General features: G+C 29.3%; 2 protein-coding genes and 1 non-coding gene across 3 annotated transcripts; 1 reads left to right on the top strand and 2 right to left on the bottom strand.

Annotated features, from left to right (window-relative positions):
- TRNAI-AAU lies at positions 10,292-10,365 on the bottom strand. Its single transcript has one exon. It is a non-coding gene; the product is annotated as a tRNA-Ile (tRNA).
- Positions 11,048-15,080, top strand: LOC104757504 (uncharacterized protein At4g15970-like). The gene is made up of 3 exons (XM_010480252.2): positions 11,048-11,372; positions 13,804-14,178; positions 14,339-15,080. The coding sequence occupies exons 1-3, from the start codon at positions 11,082-11,084 to the stop codon at positions 14,816-14,818; spliced, it is 1,146 nt and encodes a 381-aa protein (XP_010478554.1). The 5' UTR covers positions 11,048-11,081; the 3' UTR covers positions 14,819-15,080.
- Positions 15,451-16,098, bottom strand: LOC104759582 (putative F-box protein At5g52620). The gene has a single exon (XM_019238946.1). The coding sequence runs from the start codon at positions 16,096-16,098 to the stop codon at positions 15,451-15,453; it is 648 nt and encodes a 215-aa protein (XP_019094491.1).

Genomic DNA, 17,821 nt, shown 5'->3' with positions numbered 1-17,821 from the left:
AAACACTTACCGAAAGAGATGGGATGATTTATATTTCCACGATATATATCATTTAAATCTTTGAATCAAAAGTAATTCTTTGGACTCAATTGTTGGACCATCGTCATAGTGGTATCGTCCGTGAATTTAATTTGATAAGGATGATGAGTATTCCTCTCATTCAGGGTTGGATTGATTACTTTGAAAGTTCTAATATCATATCAGTCACCATCGTCGATATATTTTTGGAGTTTAGCGAGTGTATTTGGTAAAAAAGTAGCTTCAATTGTGTTACCCTTCACAGTTTAATAACAATTGTGTAAGAAGTCATATATATATATAAGAACTGTTAAAAATTGAAATTTAAGTAAGAATGATGTTCAATTAACGACGTTAACCTCTACATCCACAAGAAGCAGTACTCTTTTTGTAAAGAACTCGCTGATACTCCAAGAATGTAAGACCTTGACGTGTATACGCCAATTAGTTTTTCCGGGAAGAAGATCATCAATTTTATCGAATCTCATGATTTTCTCAAATTAGGGTTTTTCCTGTTTCTTTTCTGTTATCGAAAAGAAAAAGTGGATTCCGGATTTGTAAAAATACAAACAGTCACGATTAAACGTTGCGTCTTAATCGTTTTAGTATCTCACCTTTTGTTTGACTATTAAATATTTTTAATATTTATTATTATCTATATATAATAGCAAACTCACTTTTGCGGGTCAAGTTTAATCTAATGGTGAGATTGTTTCTACTATCTCATCTAACAGTCTAGAATTATTGATGATCCCAACAGTTGCAAGTTTTTTCAATAATCGTGTACCCCATCTTTTAATTTTTACATTTTTTTGTTTCACAACTCTTAATTTTCACATCTCTTTGTTTTTATATATATATAGATTTTTATGAATTTTGAAAAAAAATTTGTTCTTTGAGTATTATATTATTAATGATGTCACCCTTTGTTAATGATCTCAAAAGTTGCAAAGTTTTGATCCAACAATTGTGTTTCCTCGTCGCACCCCCAGTTTTCCTTGTTGGCACCCGTTAGTTTTGACACCTTTTTGTTTTGCACCTTTTTGTTTATATAAAATTGCAATGTTTTGATCCAATAGCAAACCTACTTTTGGGGGTCAACTTTAATCTAATGGATGAGATTGTTTCTAATATCTCATCTAACGGTTTAAAATAATTAATGATCCCAACAGTTGCAAGTCTTTTTACCAATAATCTTGTTTCTTCGTCGTACCCTCATTTCACACCTCTTTGTTTTCATACATTTTTGTTTATATATATATATATATACAGATTTTTTGAACTTTGAAAAGATTTTTTGTTCTTTGAGTATCATATTATTAATGATTTCACCCTTTGTTAATGATCTCAAAAGTTGCAAAGTTTCGATCCAACAATTGTGATTTTTCGTCGCTCCCCCAACTTTCCATGTTAGCACTTGTTAGTTTTCACACATTTTTGTTTCACACCTCTTAGTTTTCACACCTTTTTGTTTATATTTATATACAGATTTTTATGGACTTTGAAAAGAGTTTTTATTCTTTGAGTATTATTAATGATCTCAAAATTTGCAAAGTTTCGATCCAACAATTATGTTTCTTCGTCTCACCCCCAGCTTTCCATGTTGGCACCTGTTAGTTTTCAAACATTTTTGTTTTACACCTCTTTGTTTATATAAATTTGCAATGTTTTGATCCAATAACTGTGTTTCTTTGTCGTACCCCTAGCTTTCAATGTTTGCACTTGTTAGTTTTTGCATTTTTTTGTTTCACACCTTTTTGTTTCACACCTCTTTCTTTTTATATATATACAAATTTTTATGGACTTTGAAAATATTTTGTTCTTTGAGTATTATTAATGTTCTCATTCTTTGTTAATGATCTCAAAATTTGCAAAATTTCGATCCAACAATTGTGTTTCTTCGTCGCACCCCCAGTTTTCCATGTTGGCACCCGTTAGTTTTCATATCTCTTTGTTTTACACCTTTTTGTTTATATAATGTTGCAATGTTTTAATCCAGCAATTGTGTTTCTTCGTCGTACCCTTAGCTTTCAATGTTTGCACTTGTTAGTTTTTGCATCTTTTTGTTCACACCTCTTTGTTTTCACACTTTTTTTTGTTTTTATTTATATACAGATTTGTAAGGACTTTGAAAAGAGTTTTTTTTTCTTTGAGTATTATTAATGATCTCACCCTTTGTTAATGATCTAAAAATTTTCAAAGTTTCGATATAACAATTGTGTTTCTTCGTCGCACACCCAGCTTTCCATGTTGGGACACATTAGTTTTCACACCTTTTTGTTTTACACCTCTTTGTTTATAAAAAGTTATAATGTTTTGATCCAACAATTTTGTTTCTACGTCGTACCTCTACCTTTCAAGGTTTGTACTTGTTAGTTTTCGCACTTGTTAGTATTCATATCTTTTTGTTTCACACCTCTTTGTTTTCACACTTTTTTGTTTTTATATATATACAAAATTTTATGGACTTTGATAGAAAAAAATTTGTTCTTTGAGTATTATTAATGATCTCACCCTTTGTTAATGATCTCAAAATTTACAAAGTTTCGATCCAAAAATTATGTTTCTTTGTCGCACCCCCACCTTTCCATGTTGGCATCCGTTAGTTTTCACAAATTTTTGTTTTACACCTCTTTGTTTATAACTTTGTTTATATAAAGTTGCAATGTTTTGATCTAAAAATTGGGTTTCTTCTCGTACCCCTAGCTTTCAATGTTTGCACTTGTTACTTTTCACATCTTTTTGTTTCACACTTCTTTATTTTCACACCTTTTTGTTTTTATGTATATACAAATTTTTATGGAATTTGAAAAGAGTTTTTGTTCTTTGAGTATTATTAATGATCTCACCCTTTGTTAATGATCTCAAAAGTTGCAAAGTTTTGATCCAACAATTGTGTTTCTTTGTCGCACCCCAACTTTCCATGTAGGCACCTGTTAGTTTTCACACCTTTTTGTTTTACACCTATTTGTTTATATATAGTTGTAATGTTTTGATCCAACGATTGTGTTTCTTTGTCGTACCCCTAGCTTTCAATGTTTGCACTTGTTAGTTTTTGCACCTTTTTGTTTCACACATTTTTGTTTCACACCTCGTTGTTTTCACACATTTTTGTTTTTATCTATATACATATTTTTATGGACTTTGAAAAAAGTTTTTGCTCTTTGAGTATCATTAATGATCTCACCCTTTGTTAATGATATCAAAATTTGCAAAGTTGTCATCCAACAATTGTGATCCAACAATTTTGTTCTTTGAGTATCATTATTGATCTCATCATTTGTTAATGATCTCAAAATTTGCAAAGTTTTGATCAAACAATTGTGTTTCTTCGTTGCACCCCCAACTTTTCATGTTGGCAACCGTTAGTTTTCACACCTTTTTGTTTTACACCTCTTTGTTTATATAAAGTTGCAATGTTTTGATCAACAATTGTGTTATTTCGTCATACCCTTACCTTTCAATGTTTGCACTTGTTAGTTTCGCATCTTTTTGTTTCACAGCTTTTTGTTTCACACCTATTTGTCTTCACACGTCTTTGCTTTTATATATACATATCTTTATGGACTTTGAAAAAAGTTTTTGTTCTTTGAGTATTATTAATTATCTCTCCTTTTGTTAATGATCTCAAAATTTGCAAAGTTTCGATCCAACAATTGTGTTTCTTCATCGCATCTCCAGTTTTCGATGTTGGCACCCGTTAGGTTTCACACCTTTTTGTTTTACACCTTTTTGTTTATATAATGTTGCAATGTTTTAATCCAACAAATATGGTCTTCTTCGTCGTACCCCTAGCTTTCAATCTTTGCACTTGTTAGTTTTCACTTCTTTTTGTTTTACACCTCTTTGTTTCCACAACTTTTTGTTTTTATATATATACAAAATTTTATGGACTTTGAAAAGAGTTTTTGTTCTTTGAGTATTATTTCACACCGCCAAGTTTTAAAAGTTATGAGTATTATTTTCTTTTAATTTATTAATCAACATGATTCACTCATCTTTATTAAAATTTGGATTGTTTATTTATTGACTCCTTCATCTAACTTTTGTTTGGTATCATTTTCCATTTATTCATGCATCAATCATCTTTTCCAATTATTAATCTAGGTAATTGATTGTTATTTCTAATTTTTCATAGATTTATATGTTTATATATTATAGCAAACTCACTTTTAGGTGTCAATTTAAATATAAGGGATAAATTATTTTTATTATCTCATCTAACTGTTTAGATTTATTAATGATCTTAAAAGTTGTAATATTTTGATCCAACAATTGTGTTTTTTTGCCGTATTCACAACTTTCAATGTTCACATTTATTATGGAGATATATATATATATTATGGACCTTGAAAAGAGTTTTTGTTCTTTGAGTATTGTTTAACATCTTTGTTAAAACTTTTTGAATTGTTTTATTTATTGACTTATTCATCTAACTTTTACTTGGTGTCGTTTTCCATCTACATGTATTGATCATCTCTTCCAAGTATTAATTTAGGTAATTAATTATGATTTCTAATTTTTTATAAATTTATTTTTTTAGTCAATTTAGTTTGTTTCAGCTATAACTCTTTCTCCCTGATTCTCTTATTATTTTTTATAAATTTCGATAGAATAATGATTAAACTTTTTTTTTTAATGTGAATATCTTTCGATATTGTTAAAGATATTTAAAATCACTGTATTTAAGAGAAGATATATAATTCAAGTCTAAATATCCAAAACGATTATCCAACTACAAACCGTCATTATACAGTCTCAAATACCTTCTTGAAAACAACATTTAAGTGTTTTATTCTGGCATTTTCCATCTTTATATGTAATTAACACCTTTAATTCTTTTCTGGTTGTGACTCGAGAGAAGGCAACATAAAGCTGTCCATGTGTGAAAACCGGTTTCGGTAGAAACAATCCAACATGTTATAGCGTCTGACCTTGACTTTTGTTTATAGTAATTGCAAACGCCACAGTAACAGGAAACTATCGTAGCCTCTTACGAAAGGGAAACTTTGCATCAAGTGGACTTACATACATCCTAGGGATACGTACTCTATCACCAACCTTTTTTCCTGTCAAGATTCTTGCTTCGATTACATGATTGGCCATCTGAGTAATAATTAACCTCGTACCGTTACACAAACCTCCTTTAGGATCTATATTCCTTAGCAACATGAAGGTGCTCCTATTTTCAACGTTAAAACATGGCTTGGCAATCCAGAAACTTGTATATTGTTTAGAAATTCCTGAGTGTAGATCATATTATCATGAGCACTTGTATCTAACGTTTCAATACTATCAGACCTAAGATATCATCTCTCCTCACCTGTAAATAAAAAAATAAAGATGGAATTTTAGATATGTATTTAATATTAGTATTTCTTAAAATTATTACTTCAATATTCATATTATGAGTTTTGCTTCTCTAATTAAGTCAGCAAGATCCAACTCGGCATTGATAGTACACACATAATATTCATTAAGATTGATTGGAATACCAAATCTTGAATGAGCCGTTCTACCACCTTCCAAAACCAAAGCAGCTATACCACATAAAGCAACATTCTGAACAATATTACCTTTAGACCTTATATCAGCACCAAGAATACTCCACAAGAAAGTTTTCCAACACCACCAAATCCTTGAACAAAAAAAATACCACATTTGTCGTGATTCACAGAGTGAATGATTTCTTCATAACCACGTCTTTGCTCCTCAGCTAGCATAGGTAACAACTCATTGTACAATTCCTGTTGTTTATGAGGCTTATATATTCTCTCATCTGCGATAAGCCTATTTACACCTGTGTTCATCATACTATTATCTGGTTTAGGCATTTTCTCAAACGCCGTAAGAGACGTTCCATTCGATCGCAACATCAATTTTATTTCAGTTAAACATATACTTTCTATATGAGCCTGTATCGACATTAGACCTACAACAGTAAAGTTAAACACTTACTTATAATTTTGTTTTGCAAAAAATAAATTACATTCAATTAACCAAATAACAATTTGACTTGTGCGGGAAAAAACTTTTTTTAAAAGAATTATTGTCTAAACTGTTTTTGTGGTCAAATATATCACTAATTCAATTCTTTTATAATTTTGTGTGGGCAAATATATTTTTAAATAATAGTTCAACTAATTTAATAAACCAAAAATTAAATTAATTATAAGGCTAAAAAGGATTCCAACAAATATGTAAATGGAAAAGAATTAATTAAAAGAAACTATAATTTAATCTTCAAAAATAGTATTTATTTTCCATTTTTAATAATTTAAAATGGGATTCAATTATTTTCTTTTTGAGATTTTCTAATTTTCGTTTAAAAAATAATAATTTGTTTTTTTAAACAGTTTATTTTTAAAAGTTATATTTTCAACATATATACATTTTAATTGTCATGACCTTTTGTGTTATTTAGAATCTTTGTTCTTTCTTTTGGTGATAGAGTATCCAGCCGAAATAACATGGGATTTCCGGAGATTAACATCAACCCTATGAGATTTTGTCGAGATCACAAAAGATTGTGTCATATCATCAAATTAAATAGATATTTGTAGTATATCCTCTCGAGATTTTCAATTCCTTCTATCCAAATCAAACCGTTATAATTATCTATAGAAATTTAACATTTTAGAAAATATAAATTTTCTTGAAACAAACATTTAAGAAAGATTTAAGTATTTATTTTCCATTTTAAAAAAAATTGGATATGAATATTTGATTTCTGTTTTTTATCTTTCTAATTTTCATTTTTAAAAGAAAAATAATTTTAAAAGTGAAACAAAAGGTCTGTAGAAATTTTCTAATTTTAAAAACATGGATATTCTCAAAGAAATATTTTTAATATATTATAGTATTTATTTTCTATTACTTTTAAATTTTAAATGAGACGTAAAATTTATATTTCTAATTTTTTTTATTAAACAAAATGGGAAATTTACTATTTATTATATTTTATTTATCCATCTAAAGCAATTTCAAATAAACATTAATTGTAAATTGTTATAAAAAAACTCTTCCTAGTCTTCCTTAATCTCTTTCCTTCTTGAAAATCTCTGAGATATAAAGTCTCGAATCCAATTAATATTCCTTCCTTCTTCTTTCTATCAGTTTAAGAGGAAGAAGAAATATTAGTCACAAATATTAGGGGGGTGTATTCAAACCATGATTTTAGAAAATTTGATGGGATTTAGAAAATTTAGAATTTTGATAGATTTTAGGGAAGTTCATATGATTTTCTGTAAAATTCTTTCAAATCCCACCTAAAACTATGAGATTTGGATTTCTGTATTTTTAACTAAACAAATCCTCCAAAATCCTCCAGAATCCTAAAAATTATTAAAATCNACAGTTTATTTTTAAAAGTTATATTTTCAACATATATACATTTTAATTGTCATGACCTTTTGTGTTATTTAGAATCTTTGTTCTTTCTTTTGGTGATAGAGTATCCAGCCGAAATAACATGGGATTTCCGGAGATTAACATCAACCCTATGAGATTTTGTCGAGATCACAAAAGATTGTGTCATATCATCAAATTAAATAGATATTTGTAGTATATCCTCTCGAGATTTTCAATTCCTTCTATCCAAATCAAACCGTTATAATTATCTATAGAAATTTAACATTTTAGAAAATATAAATTTTCTTGAAACAAACATTTAAGAAAGATTTAAGTATTTATTTTCCATTTTAAAAAAAATTGGATATGAATATTTGATTTCTGTTTTTTATCTTTCTAATTTTCATTTTTAAAAGAAAAATAATTTTAAAAGTGAAACAAAAGGTCTGTAGAAATTTTCTAATTTTAAAAACATGGATATTCTCAAAGAAATATTTTTAATATATTATAGTATTTATTTTCTATTACTTTTAAATTTTAAATGAGACGTAAAATTTATATTTCTAATTTTTTTTATTAAACAAAATGGGAAATTTACTATTTATTATATTTTATTTATCCATCTAAAGCAATTTCAAATAAACATTAATTGTAAATTGTTATAAAAAAACTCTTCCTAGTCTTCCTTAATCTCTTTCCTTCTTGAAAATCTCTGAGATATAAAGTCTCGAATCCAATTAATATTCCTTCCTTCTTCTTTCTATCAGTTTAAGAGGAAGAAGAAATATTAGTCACAAATATTAGGGGGGTGTATTCAAACCATGATTTTAGAAAATTTGATGGGATTTAGAAAATTTAGAATTTTGATAGATTTTAGGGAAGTTCATATGATTTTCTGTAAAATTCTTTCAAATCCCACCTAAAACTATGAGATTTGGATTTCTGTATTTTTAACTAAACAAATCCTCCAAAATCCTCCAGAATCCTAAAAATTATTAAAATCCTAATCCACAAAACTGTTTTGAATAACAGTGGATTTTAAAGTAGATTTTTAAATCATCAGTTCAATAACAGAGGATTTTAATAGACTTTTTAAAATCCATGATTGAATAACATAGAATTTGTAAATTTCACACAAATCACTTAAAATGTCAAGTTGAATACACCCCCCTTAGTCACAAATATTTATTTAAATATTAGTCATAACAAACATTTAATTTATTTGTAAATAGAAAGAAATCAAAGTTTTCAGAAAATTACCATAATTTTTTTATGAATAGAATCCACCATAATTTTGTGCAACTATAATCATTACAAAAAATATTAGCAACAATATTATTTTAAAAAATTAAGGATTCTGGTTAGCAAAAATTAATACTTGAATTTCATTATATACAATTTTGTAGATCCACAATTATGATCAATGATCATCCATGAATTCAACTGAAACAAAAAAAAAAATATATGTAATAGGTTACATATAAATAGAATTATAATTTAAATCTTTTTGTAAACAGAAAGAAATCCAAGTTTTTAGAAAATTACCATAAATTTGTTATGAACAGAATCCACCATAATTTTCTGTAACTATAATTATTACAAAAAAAAGTTAGCAACAATATTATTTTAAAAAAAATAAAGATTCAGATTAGCAAAAATTAATACCTGAATTTCATTATATTCAGTTTTGTAGATCCACAATTATGATCAATGATCATCCATGAATTCAACTGAAACATAAAAATATTTATTAAGTTACATAGAAAAAATTATTTCAAATTACTAAACTACAAAACAAAATATAAAAAATAATACAACCTATATTTTTTAAAGATGGAGAATCCATAGACAAAGTCTATGATTGCTTAATCTTGCTTTCCAAACAACCAATAAAAAAAACAAGCATAAAAAAAATAGAATCATGAATCATATAAAATTGTCAAAAGTTGTGTTTGCTCATTTGCTTGTTGAATAAAAAATCATGGAATAAAAATATAATCATGTTTAACCAAAAGAATAAAATTGAATAACAATCACCACTATAAAAAAACAAATAAAAACAATTATCTACTGATTTGATTTTTTTGCTTGCCTCATCAACTTGTTCGTCTAATCTTGTTTTTGATATACAAAAAACATCCATGGTCCATGGAAGGTACACCTAAAACACAACCAAACAGTATAAAATAAGTAAAACTTTTGATATGATTCAACATAATAATTAAAAACTATAGCAGCATAAAAATTAATCATGCAAAGCACCAAAGCATATGGATAGTACATCAACATGAAAAAAAATATCAAAATCATACAATAGTAAAGTTGATTCATTAGAACCAAAATAATACAAAAGAAACATTATACTCTCAAAATATATGTTTAGCTTTATGAATCCGACTTCTACTGTTTTGGCTGAGCCTCTATATATATATAGCTTAGAAGAAAAAACGTCATAATTATCTTTACCATTTTAATATTTTTAAAAATAGAATTTTCTTTAAACAAATATTCGTAATATATTCTAATATTTATCTTCTATTTTTTTAAAAAGAGATATTGTGTAAATATATTAGATTTTTCAATTTTGTAAAATAAATTTCGATTTTTTTTAATTTTCGTTTTTTTTTTTTTTTTTAAACTTAGAAAAGGGTAAAAAGGTCCAGTTTTGAATCTCATTAATGGCAAATTAGTAATCTTAAGTCTGAGGATGAATGTGGTGCGTTTCAGCAACCTAAATAGAGAGGAAAAACTTCTCCGAAAAAAGGCATTTTTCATTAAGGACAAAGAAAGTCAATTTTTGACGAGATTGACTGTGAGCTCTCTCGACTTCTACTTTAATATATTAGATGGAAAATGTTTCTTATTATTTAGAAAATGAGAAAAACAAATCCTGACTAAGTAAACAATCAAAGATTTTAAAAAGTGGCCTATACAGGGATCGAACCTGTGACCTTCGCGTTATTAGCACGACGCTCTAACCAACTGAGCTAATAGGCCATTTGTTAAATATTTGATACGCCTTTTATTTATTGTGATTAATGTGATGTCATGTCATGTTAAGAGGAATCATAGGAAGGGCGAAGATGATGATGAGCTTAAATGTCATTGGTATTAATTTACTTTCATACGCCAAGTTTGTTACGTTCACGCTACCTTGGAAAAAGACACTCACTTCACTTGTCACTACTACTAATTCTACTTACCAATACTGAAAAATATAATATTTAATGCATATGGAGTCGCATCTTTTTTCACAACAAGATTCAATACAGCTACGTCTCAATCTCAACAGAAATTTTTTATGTTTGCCAAAAAAAAAAAAAAATCATAAAACCGAAAAGTTTCGAAATTTATAAGTAATATATAGTTGCAAACATAAACGCAACTGATGATAACTGTTTGTTTTTTTTGGTTGTTTGTCTTTCTCTTTGACGTTTACATTTGCAATTAACAAATAAATTTAATACATATAGAGACGCATTAACCTGTTTTCACAATAATATTCAATTTAGGTCTCAAATTATATGAAACGAAAATTTTGAGATTTGTATTTTAAGTTTGCAAAAAAAAGAAACAAACTTAAAGTAAATATACACATGAAAATGACCGATCATGCATCATGCATGTTATAAAACGATACACATGCATGAGTCCAAAAATACATTTAAACAATACTAAGCGAAAGAGATATTACTTTAGACCATATTCGAAATATGATCATCACTGAGAAAACGGCTGCCAGCAGTTGCTCCACCACCATTAACAGCTTCCCCGGTCTAGAGCAGCAGCCGCTGAAACAAATGTTATTGCAACTTCAAGCAAAATTTAGAGTGGTTAAGTGGATTGTATTATTATCAGTTTTGACAGTTTTGCTGTCTCTAGCAGTTTACTATTTGGCTTCTCTTGTTCAGCCACTGCCTCTACCGCTGCAGCAAATGTCAAGGTTTTCAGCGTTTGTGCCGCCGGTGATCGCAGCCAAGCAGAGACTTAACAATACTGATAACGTTTGTAACCTTCATTTTATGATCTACATATTTATCATATATCAAGTTTACGTAAAAATATATATGCACGAAAAATACGATTTTTTTATATATCTAGTTTTCGTTTTTTTGCATTTATAATACGACAAACGTCTATGTATATATTATTAATATTTATCATATAGAATAGTATATATTAGCTATATATCTTATATAACATGAGAAGGTTTTTTCTAACTTTGCTCAACAATGTGACATTTGTCACTTTATTTTTGTGACACCTGTCCAGTTCATTAATTTTAAATTTAACATTTAATTTCTTTAATTTATATCTTATTTTAGTTATATCTTATATGGTTTATAGGTTTTTAAAAATATATCTTATATAATATAGTTTGCTTTTTGAAATTTTTTTACATTGTTACAAAATATACGTCTTCCATTTTTTAGTTTTAACATCTAATATATTTCATAATGATATCATATACCATGTAACCTAAAAATGAAAAACACGGATCAGCCAAACTAAAAAAATATAAACAAATTGAAACCAAATTAATCTACACCAATTAAAAAATATAAAATGGTTTTTTTTTTGCCATCTGATTGAAAATGCAAAAGTTTGGGAAGAATACAAGAGCAAAAAGTGAAAAAGCATAAGCATACAAAAGCATATAAAATGGTTTCATACTCTAAAAGTAACAACTTACACCAAATTAATTTATGATATACTAATTTAAAAATATAGAAGATTTCCTAAAATATGAAAAAATCACATTATATTCAATAATCATTAAGACACAACTCAAATAAGTTTTACTGTTTGACTGTCTTTAAAACATATGCGATAATTAAAAAAAAACAAAATAAGGGTATTATAACATAATTGCTTTATCATCTAATGAAATAACAGAAAACAAAAGTTTTAAAAATTAATTTATTGTTAACTATACTATTTATTTTAAATGATTAGAAATAGATATAATATATAGAAGATAAAAAAGAAATATTAAATTTGACAAAAACTTTTATTTTCATGAATTTTTATAAAAATTAGTTAAACTTATAGTATAAAAATAGTTTTTTGATATTGTTTTAAGAAATTATTTTAACATTGACTTATCATATATACAATAATTTGCTGTTAGTTATTACTTTTAAATTATGACAGTAAAGTTATCTATCAAAGTAATTAAGTAAGGTCTTACAATTTTCTTTCTAGACAACTTATCATTTTTTCCCTAAAAAAATATAAAACAAAAATACTTATCTTAACTATTTAACAAAAAAAACAAATTTAGTTGACTTTGCTGTAGTTAATTGACCTATTACTATAAAATGGTTTCATACATTTTAAAGTTTAAAGTGAAAACAAATTAATTTATGATATTCTAATTTAAAATTTAGAAGATTTTCTAATATATGAAAACTCACATTATTTTCAATAATCATATATATTATATTAAAGAAACAACTCAAATAATTTTTAATTTGTATTTAATGTTCTATAAGTTACAGTTTGACTCTCTTTAAGACATATGTACCAAAATATAAAAATAAACACAATGGTATATAACATAATTGTTTTATCGTCCAATGAAATAACAGAAAATAATAGTTTCAAAAATAAATTTATCTTTAATTATACTATTTATTTTAAATTGATTAGAAATAGAGATAATATATAGAAAAAAATATCTGACACACTTTCTTTTCATGAGTGTTTATAAAAAAAATATTTAAATTTAGATTATAAGATATTTGTTTTGTGACATCGTTTTAGTAAATTATATTAAAATTGACTTATCATATATATAATTATTTGTCAGTAAAATTAGTATATAGGATAACATAAATTATCTATCAAAGTAATTAAGCAAGGCCTTACAGTTTTTCCGTAGATTACTTTGTTTTTAACTTTCCAAAAAACCAAAAATATAATTAAGTATAATTTATTTTAATTATTTAACGAAAAGACCAAACTTAATTGATTTTGCTGTAACTAATAGTCTTATTATTATAATAACATAATTGTTTAAATAATTTAGACACTACATTGTAATCACAAATATTTAGTAACATGTACTTTAACTTTTCTCTCTATCTCATCATGACCATTTTATGAAACACTATATAATATGTATAAATTATAATATTGTAGTTGAGCCGCAGGATTATTAAAATTATTTTTCAAGACATATTAACAACTGCATTTACATTACATATATAATTGAATAAAAACTTCATCTTATATTTCAAATATATAAAACAAATACATACATAACCCATGCATCGCGGACTACTTTCTAGTATATATATATATATTACGGCGAGCAAGTAGTCTTGGCGAAGTAGATTCTAAATATATAATTTGAGATTTTGAGGATTTTTTTTTTTGTTGAATTTAAATGGAGTATTTTCAGTCAAGGAACTAGTTTTGTTTGGTTGATAGATTGAGGCAGAAGATAGGAGAAATTTGGCAAGAGTCCTAAGGGAAGCAGCGACCAAGGAGAAGACAGTGATAGTGATGATAATGAATCAGGCTTGGGCGGAGCCAAATTCGATGTTTGATGTGTTTCTTGAGGGATTCCGTATCGGAATAGGGACGGAGAGGCTACTCCGCCACGTTGTGGTGGTGTGTTTAGATGATAAAGCCTACACACGGTGTTTGGAAGTCTTACCCCGTCGGTGCTTCTTTCTGAAGACTACCGGAGTTGATTTCTCCAGCGAGAAGCGGTTCATGGTGCCGGATTACCTCAAGATGATGTGGCGCCGAACCGAGTTCTTAGGTTCTCTGCTTAAGCTTGGATATAACTTCCTTTTCACGGTAGCTCTCTAAGCTTTACATCTTTATTTTAGGATTTACATTTGGTTATTCAACTAGGTTAAGTTTGGTTATTTATATCTATCGATTTATCTTGAAAGTGAATTTGTATATACATATGCTAATATTGTTGTTTTTTTTCCCCGCCAAATGTTTGTGAAAGGACATGGATACAATTTGGCTTAGAGATCCATTTCCTCGATTTGTTGCGGATGCAGATTTTCAGATCGCTTGCGATGTCTTCTTCAACGGGAATCATAGCGACACCAGTAATTCAGCCAATGGCGGATTTAAATTTGTCATATCTAACCGCAGAACAATCGACTTCTACAACTATTGGTATGAGTCCAGACTAAGATTCCCTGGCGAAAACGAGCAGGACGTGCTTAACCGGATCAAAGATGACCAATACGTGAAGAAAATAGGGCTCAAAATGAGATTTCTCGATATGACACACGTTGGGAATTTTTGCCAACGAGATTGGGATATTACCAAAGTTTGCGTAATGCATGGGAATTGTTGCATTGGACAGGATAATAAGGTCAAGGATTTAAGACAAATGCTGGAGGATTGGACGAATTTTGTGTCTAATGGCAACGGGAAAGGAGGGTTTGGGCAGCCGATGAATTGCCGGAGAAGTTGAAGACAGATGTTTCACAGAAAGCACAAAAGGATGGGTTGATTCGGCCGTTGTTTTATATGTTGGTGAAATTAAGTAAAGATAGCCATATTAAGAAAAACCAAAATTAGAGTCGAAGATAAATTTGCTTAATAAAATCACTATACTAGATTGATTATTGAACTTGTCCCACTGTTGTTGTTTCTTTGTACATGCAAAGTGCAAGTTTTTTTTTCCTAGTCTAGAATCCAAGTTACCTCGGAACCGAGTTGTGATATTGGATTTTGACCTGTTTGTACCTTCTCATGGTTGGCCATGTGTCCAAGGTTGCAACATGTTTGGTTGTTATGCATGTCCTTGACCCGGATGTCGAGTTGAGATTCTGAGACAATAAAAAGACATGGGATAAAAACAGAATATCATGAAAGAAGTTTTGTGAAACAAAGTGGGTTCAAACATTAATTTATTGGATTGGCTCTCCAACACAAGAATCATGGAGATGATATCTAGGAAATATATTAACAAGTTCAAAGGAAAAAAAAAAAATATAACTAAAAAAAGGTAAATGGAAATCTAATGGGTTAATTAAGATAAGTCACAAACGTACGAATCAGTAAAAAAAAGAAGAGAGAATCTAATGCATTAACAACCAAACTTTAGCTCGCTGCTAGAAACTTTAAATCCTCAACATGGTCTACAAAGGCTCGAACTCTATATCTCTCAAGCTTTTCAAATCCTTGGATCTCAACTCTTCGTAGAGTGTAGCTATCAAGATTGAAGTAGAAAACATAGAATGGGTTAGACGATGTACACTCTCTCGACAAAACAACTTCACCAGTAGCAGTCACTCCAGCATTGTGAACAGAGGCATTAACGTTTCGGTTCTCCCACAATTCCGGCAAATTGTAGACACGTTTAGAAAACTCCCGCTTGCCAACATCCTCTAAAACCCATAAAGACAACACAAGGCTAAGCCTTCCATCTACAGCATCATTAGCACGCCACTCACTCTGAATTCCTCCTAACTTACCTTTGAAATTAACCAAAACACTAGGCCTTGACCAAAGAGCAATGCCATTAACTTCCGGAATCAACATGAATTTCCCCTCAGACCTAAAATCAAAGGAAACTATCACCACAGCAGAACCTTCTACTACTCGACCTATATAATACAAAACACCATTGATACATATCCCCTCAGACAAAGGATAATGGAGACATCTCCATTTTTTCAACCTCCACTGTGCAGTTCCTAGTGTCAAAATACAAGCCTCCTGGATTGCAACGTCTTTATCATGGCTCATGACCAGTACCTTGAATTGTTTTAGAATCGGATCATACCCAAAAAAGTTATGCACCAATGCCTTGGTCACTTTAGGTTTTGGTAAACTTACGTGTTGTCCCGTGCTAGGTTTACATATCACAGGTAATCTATCCACCGAGAACGGTGAATTAAGGCAATAGACCAATCCAGAGACAGCATAACAATTTTGTAAACGCCAATCTGCAGGGAAACTAATATGAAACTCGGCGGTTACTACAAGAGACGAATCCTCAGGATTCTGTAACTGAGTAGATGAGCAGAAGATCAACTCACCGGATTTTTCAAGGGAGATTAAGAGACGTGGTCTAGCTGATGATCTTGTTAGGAACAACTCTGTGAAATATTGACGGCGAAGCGTTGACTCCAGAATTTGGAAGCGCGACGAAACCTTGAAACTGTTTTTGCTGAAGATCTCGAGAGTATCTCGAGTATGAGATCAGTTGAGTCGATCGAGGTGGGAACCTTTCTCTTCATCGAGATTTTTGTGTGTTGCGTAGGAGAGAAGATAGGGTTTACAAATTGGAGAGGTCGTGGTATTTTTGTAAGGGAGATTTGGAAAAATTGATACAATGCTTGGAATGAAAAGGACAGATTAGTTTTGTTTTTGGGTCGGAAAAACAGTTTTATAAATACATTAGGAAAATCACACAACAATTTTGGATTTAGGAAAACAATTGGGCCAAAACTAACAACAAAAGTTATAAACCATTTGTTGTATTTTACTTTCTCAAAATTTTATTTTATTTTATGTTTGAAGCTTTTCCCGCCAACTTAAAGTACAGTATATTGGATTAAAGCATAGTGAGATTTACGAAAGTTGTGACACAAATGTGTCTTGTACGTGTAACAATATATACAGCATGTTTACGTATTCTATTTTCTCTATAAAATAATTTATGGTACATCTTGGGGTAAAACATTGACCCTCTGTATGTATAAATTATATATGTAATCTTATCTAACTAATAAACTCGAGTGTTCATTATATTTACAAAAAAAAAAAGTTATTGAAGCTAGATGGGCGAATGAAAATTAACATTGTACCCAAGCATATACATGGTGCTAGGAGAGATCTGAGGAAACATATGGAAGTTCCNTTTTTTTTTTTTTTTTTTTTTTGGTTCAAAAGGTTGATTTTAATTAGACTTAAACCGGGTTCAATACAACATGGTTTAGAGCATCAGCTTCTCTGTTAAACGATCGGAGAATAAAAGAGAAAGAAATTGTCTGAAACTTTGACGATATGGCGAGGATGTCGTACTGCATCCCATGGATTTCCTTGGTCAGAGATCCCGAATTGATGGCTTCTATTACTTGTTTTGAGTCCGAAGCGATGTGGAGGTTGGTCAAACCTAGATCTATGGCCATCTGGATAGCGTGGAGAATTGCCAACGCTTCTGCTACCAGTGGAGGCCGAACATTCATGGCGTGTGTAGATCCTTGCGTGATGGTGTGATGGTCCGTTGTGTTAAAGATCCAGCCCAAGCCTGCAATTTTTGTTCCGATGTTCCAGACGGCATCGGTATTGCATGTGGTCGCTCTCGGATCTGCTCTGTGAATCGGGGTTGGCGAATTCCTGCTATTAGAGCAAACCCATTGGTGACACCCACTCAAATGTTTTCAAAACTAAAAAAATATAATATTTTAATTTTACAATAATATTCTAATTCTTTAATACATTTGAACAAGTAATACAAAGACAC

Source organism: Camelina sativa, chromosome 17 (genome assembly GCF_000633955.1).
Source record: "Camelina sativa cultivar DH55 chromosome 17, Cs, whole genome shotgun sequence".
Lineage (NCBI taxonomy): Eukaryota > Viridiplantae > Streptophyta > Magnoliopsida > Brassicales > Brassicaceae > Camelina > Camelina sativa.
Note: the sequence above shows the minus strand (reverse complement) of the source record. Positions and strands in the feature narration are given on the sequence as shown.

Excerpts from the sequence above, each read along its gene's own strand:
- LOC104757504 (XM_010480252.2), top strand. The coding sequence starts at position 11,082 with ATGATCATCACTGAGAAAACGGCTGCCAGCAGTTGCTCCACCACCATT. Across the intron at positions 11,373-13,803 it reads GACTTAACAATACTGATAAC|ATTGAGGCAGAAGATAGGAG; the intron begins GTTTGTAACCTT and ends TTTGGTTGATAG. Across the intron at positions 14,179-14,338 it reads GATATAACTTCCTTTTCACG|GACATGGATACAATTTGGCT; the intron begins GTAGCTCTCTAA and ends TGTTTGTGAAAG.
- LOC104759582 (XM_019238946.1), bottom strand. The coding sequence starts at position 16,098 with ATGAGCCATGATAAAGACGTTGCAATCCAGGAGGCTTGTATTTTGACA.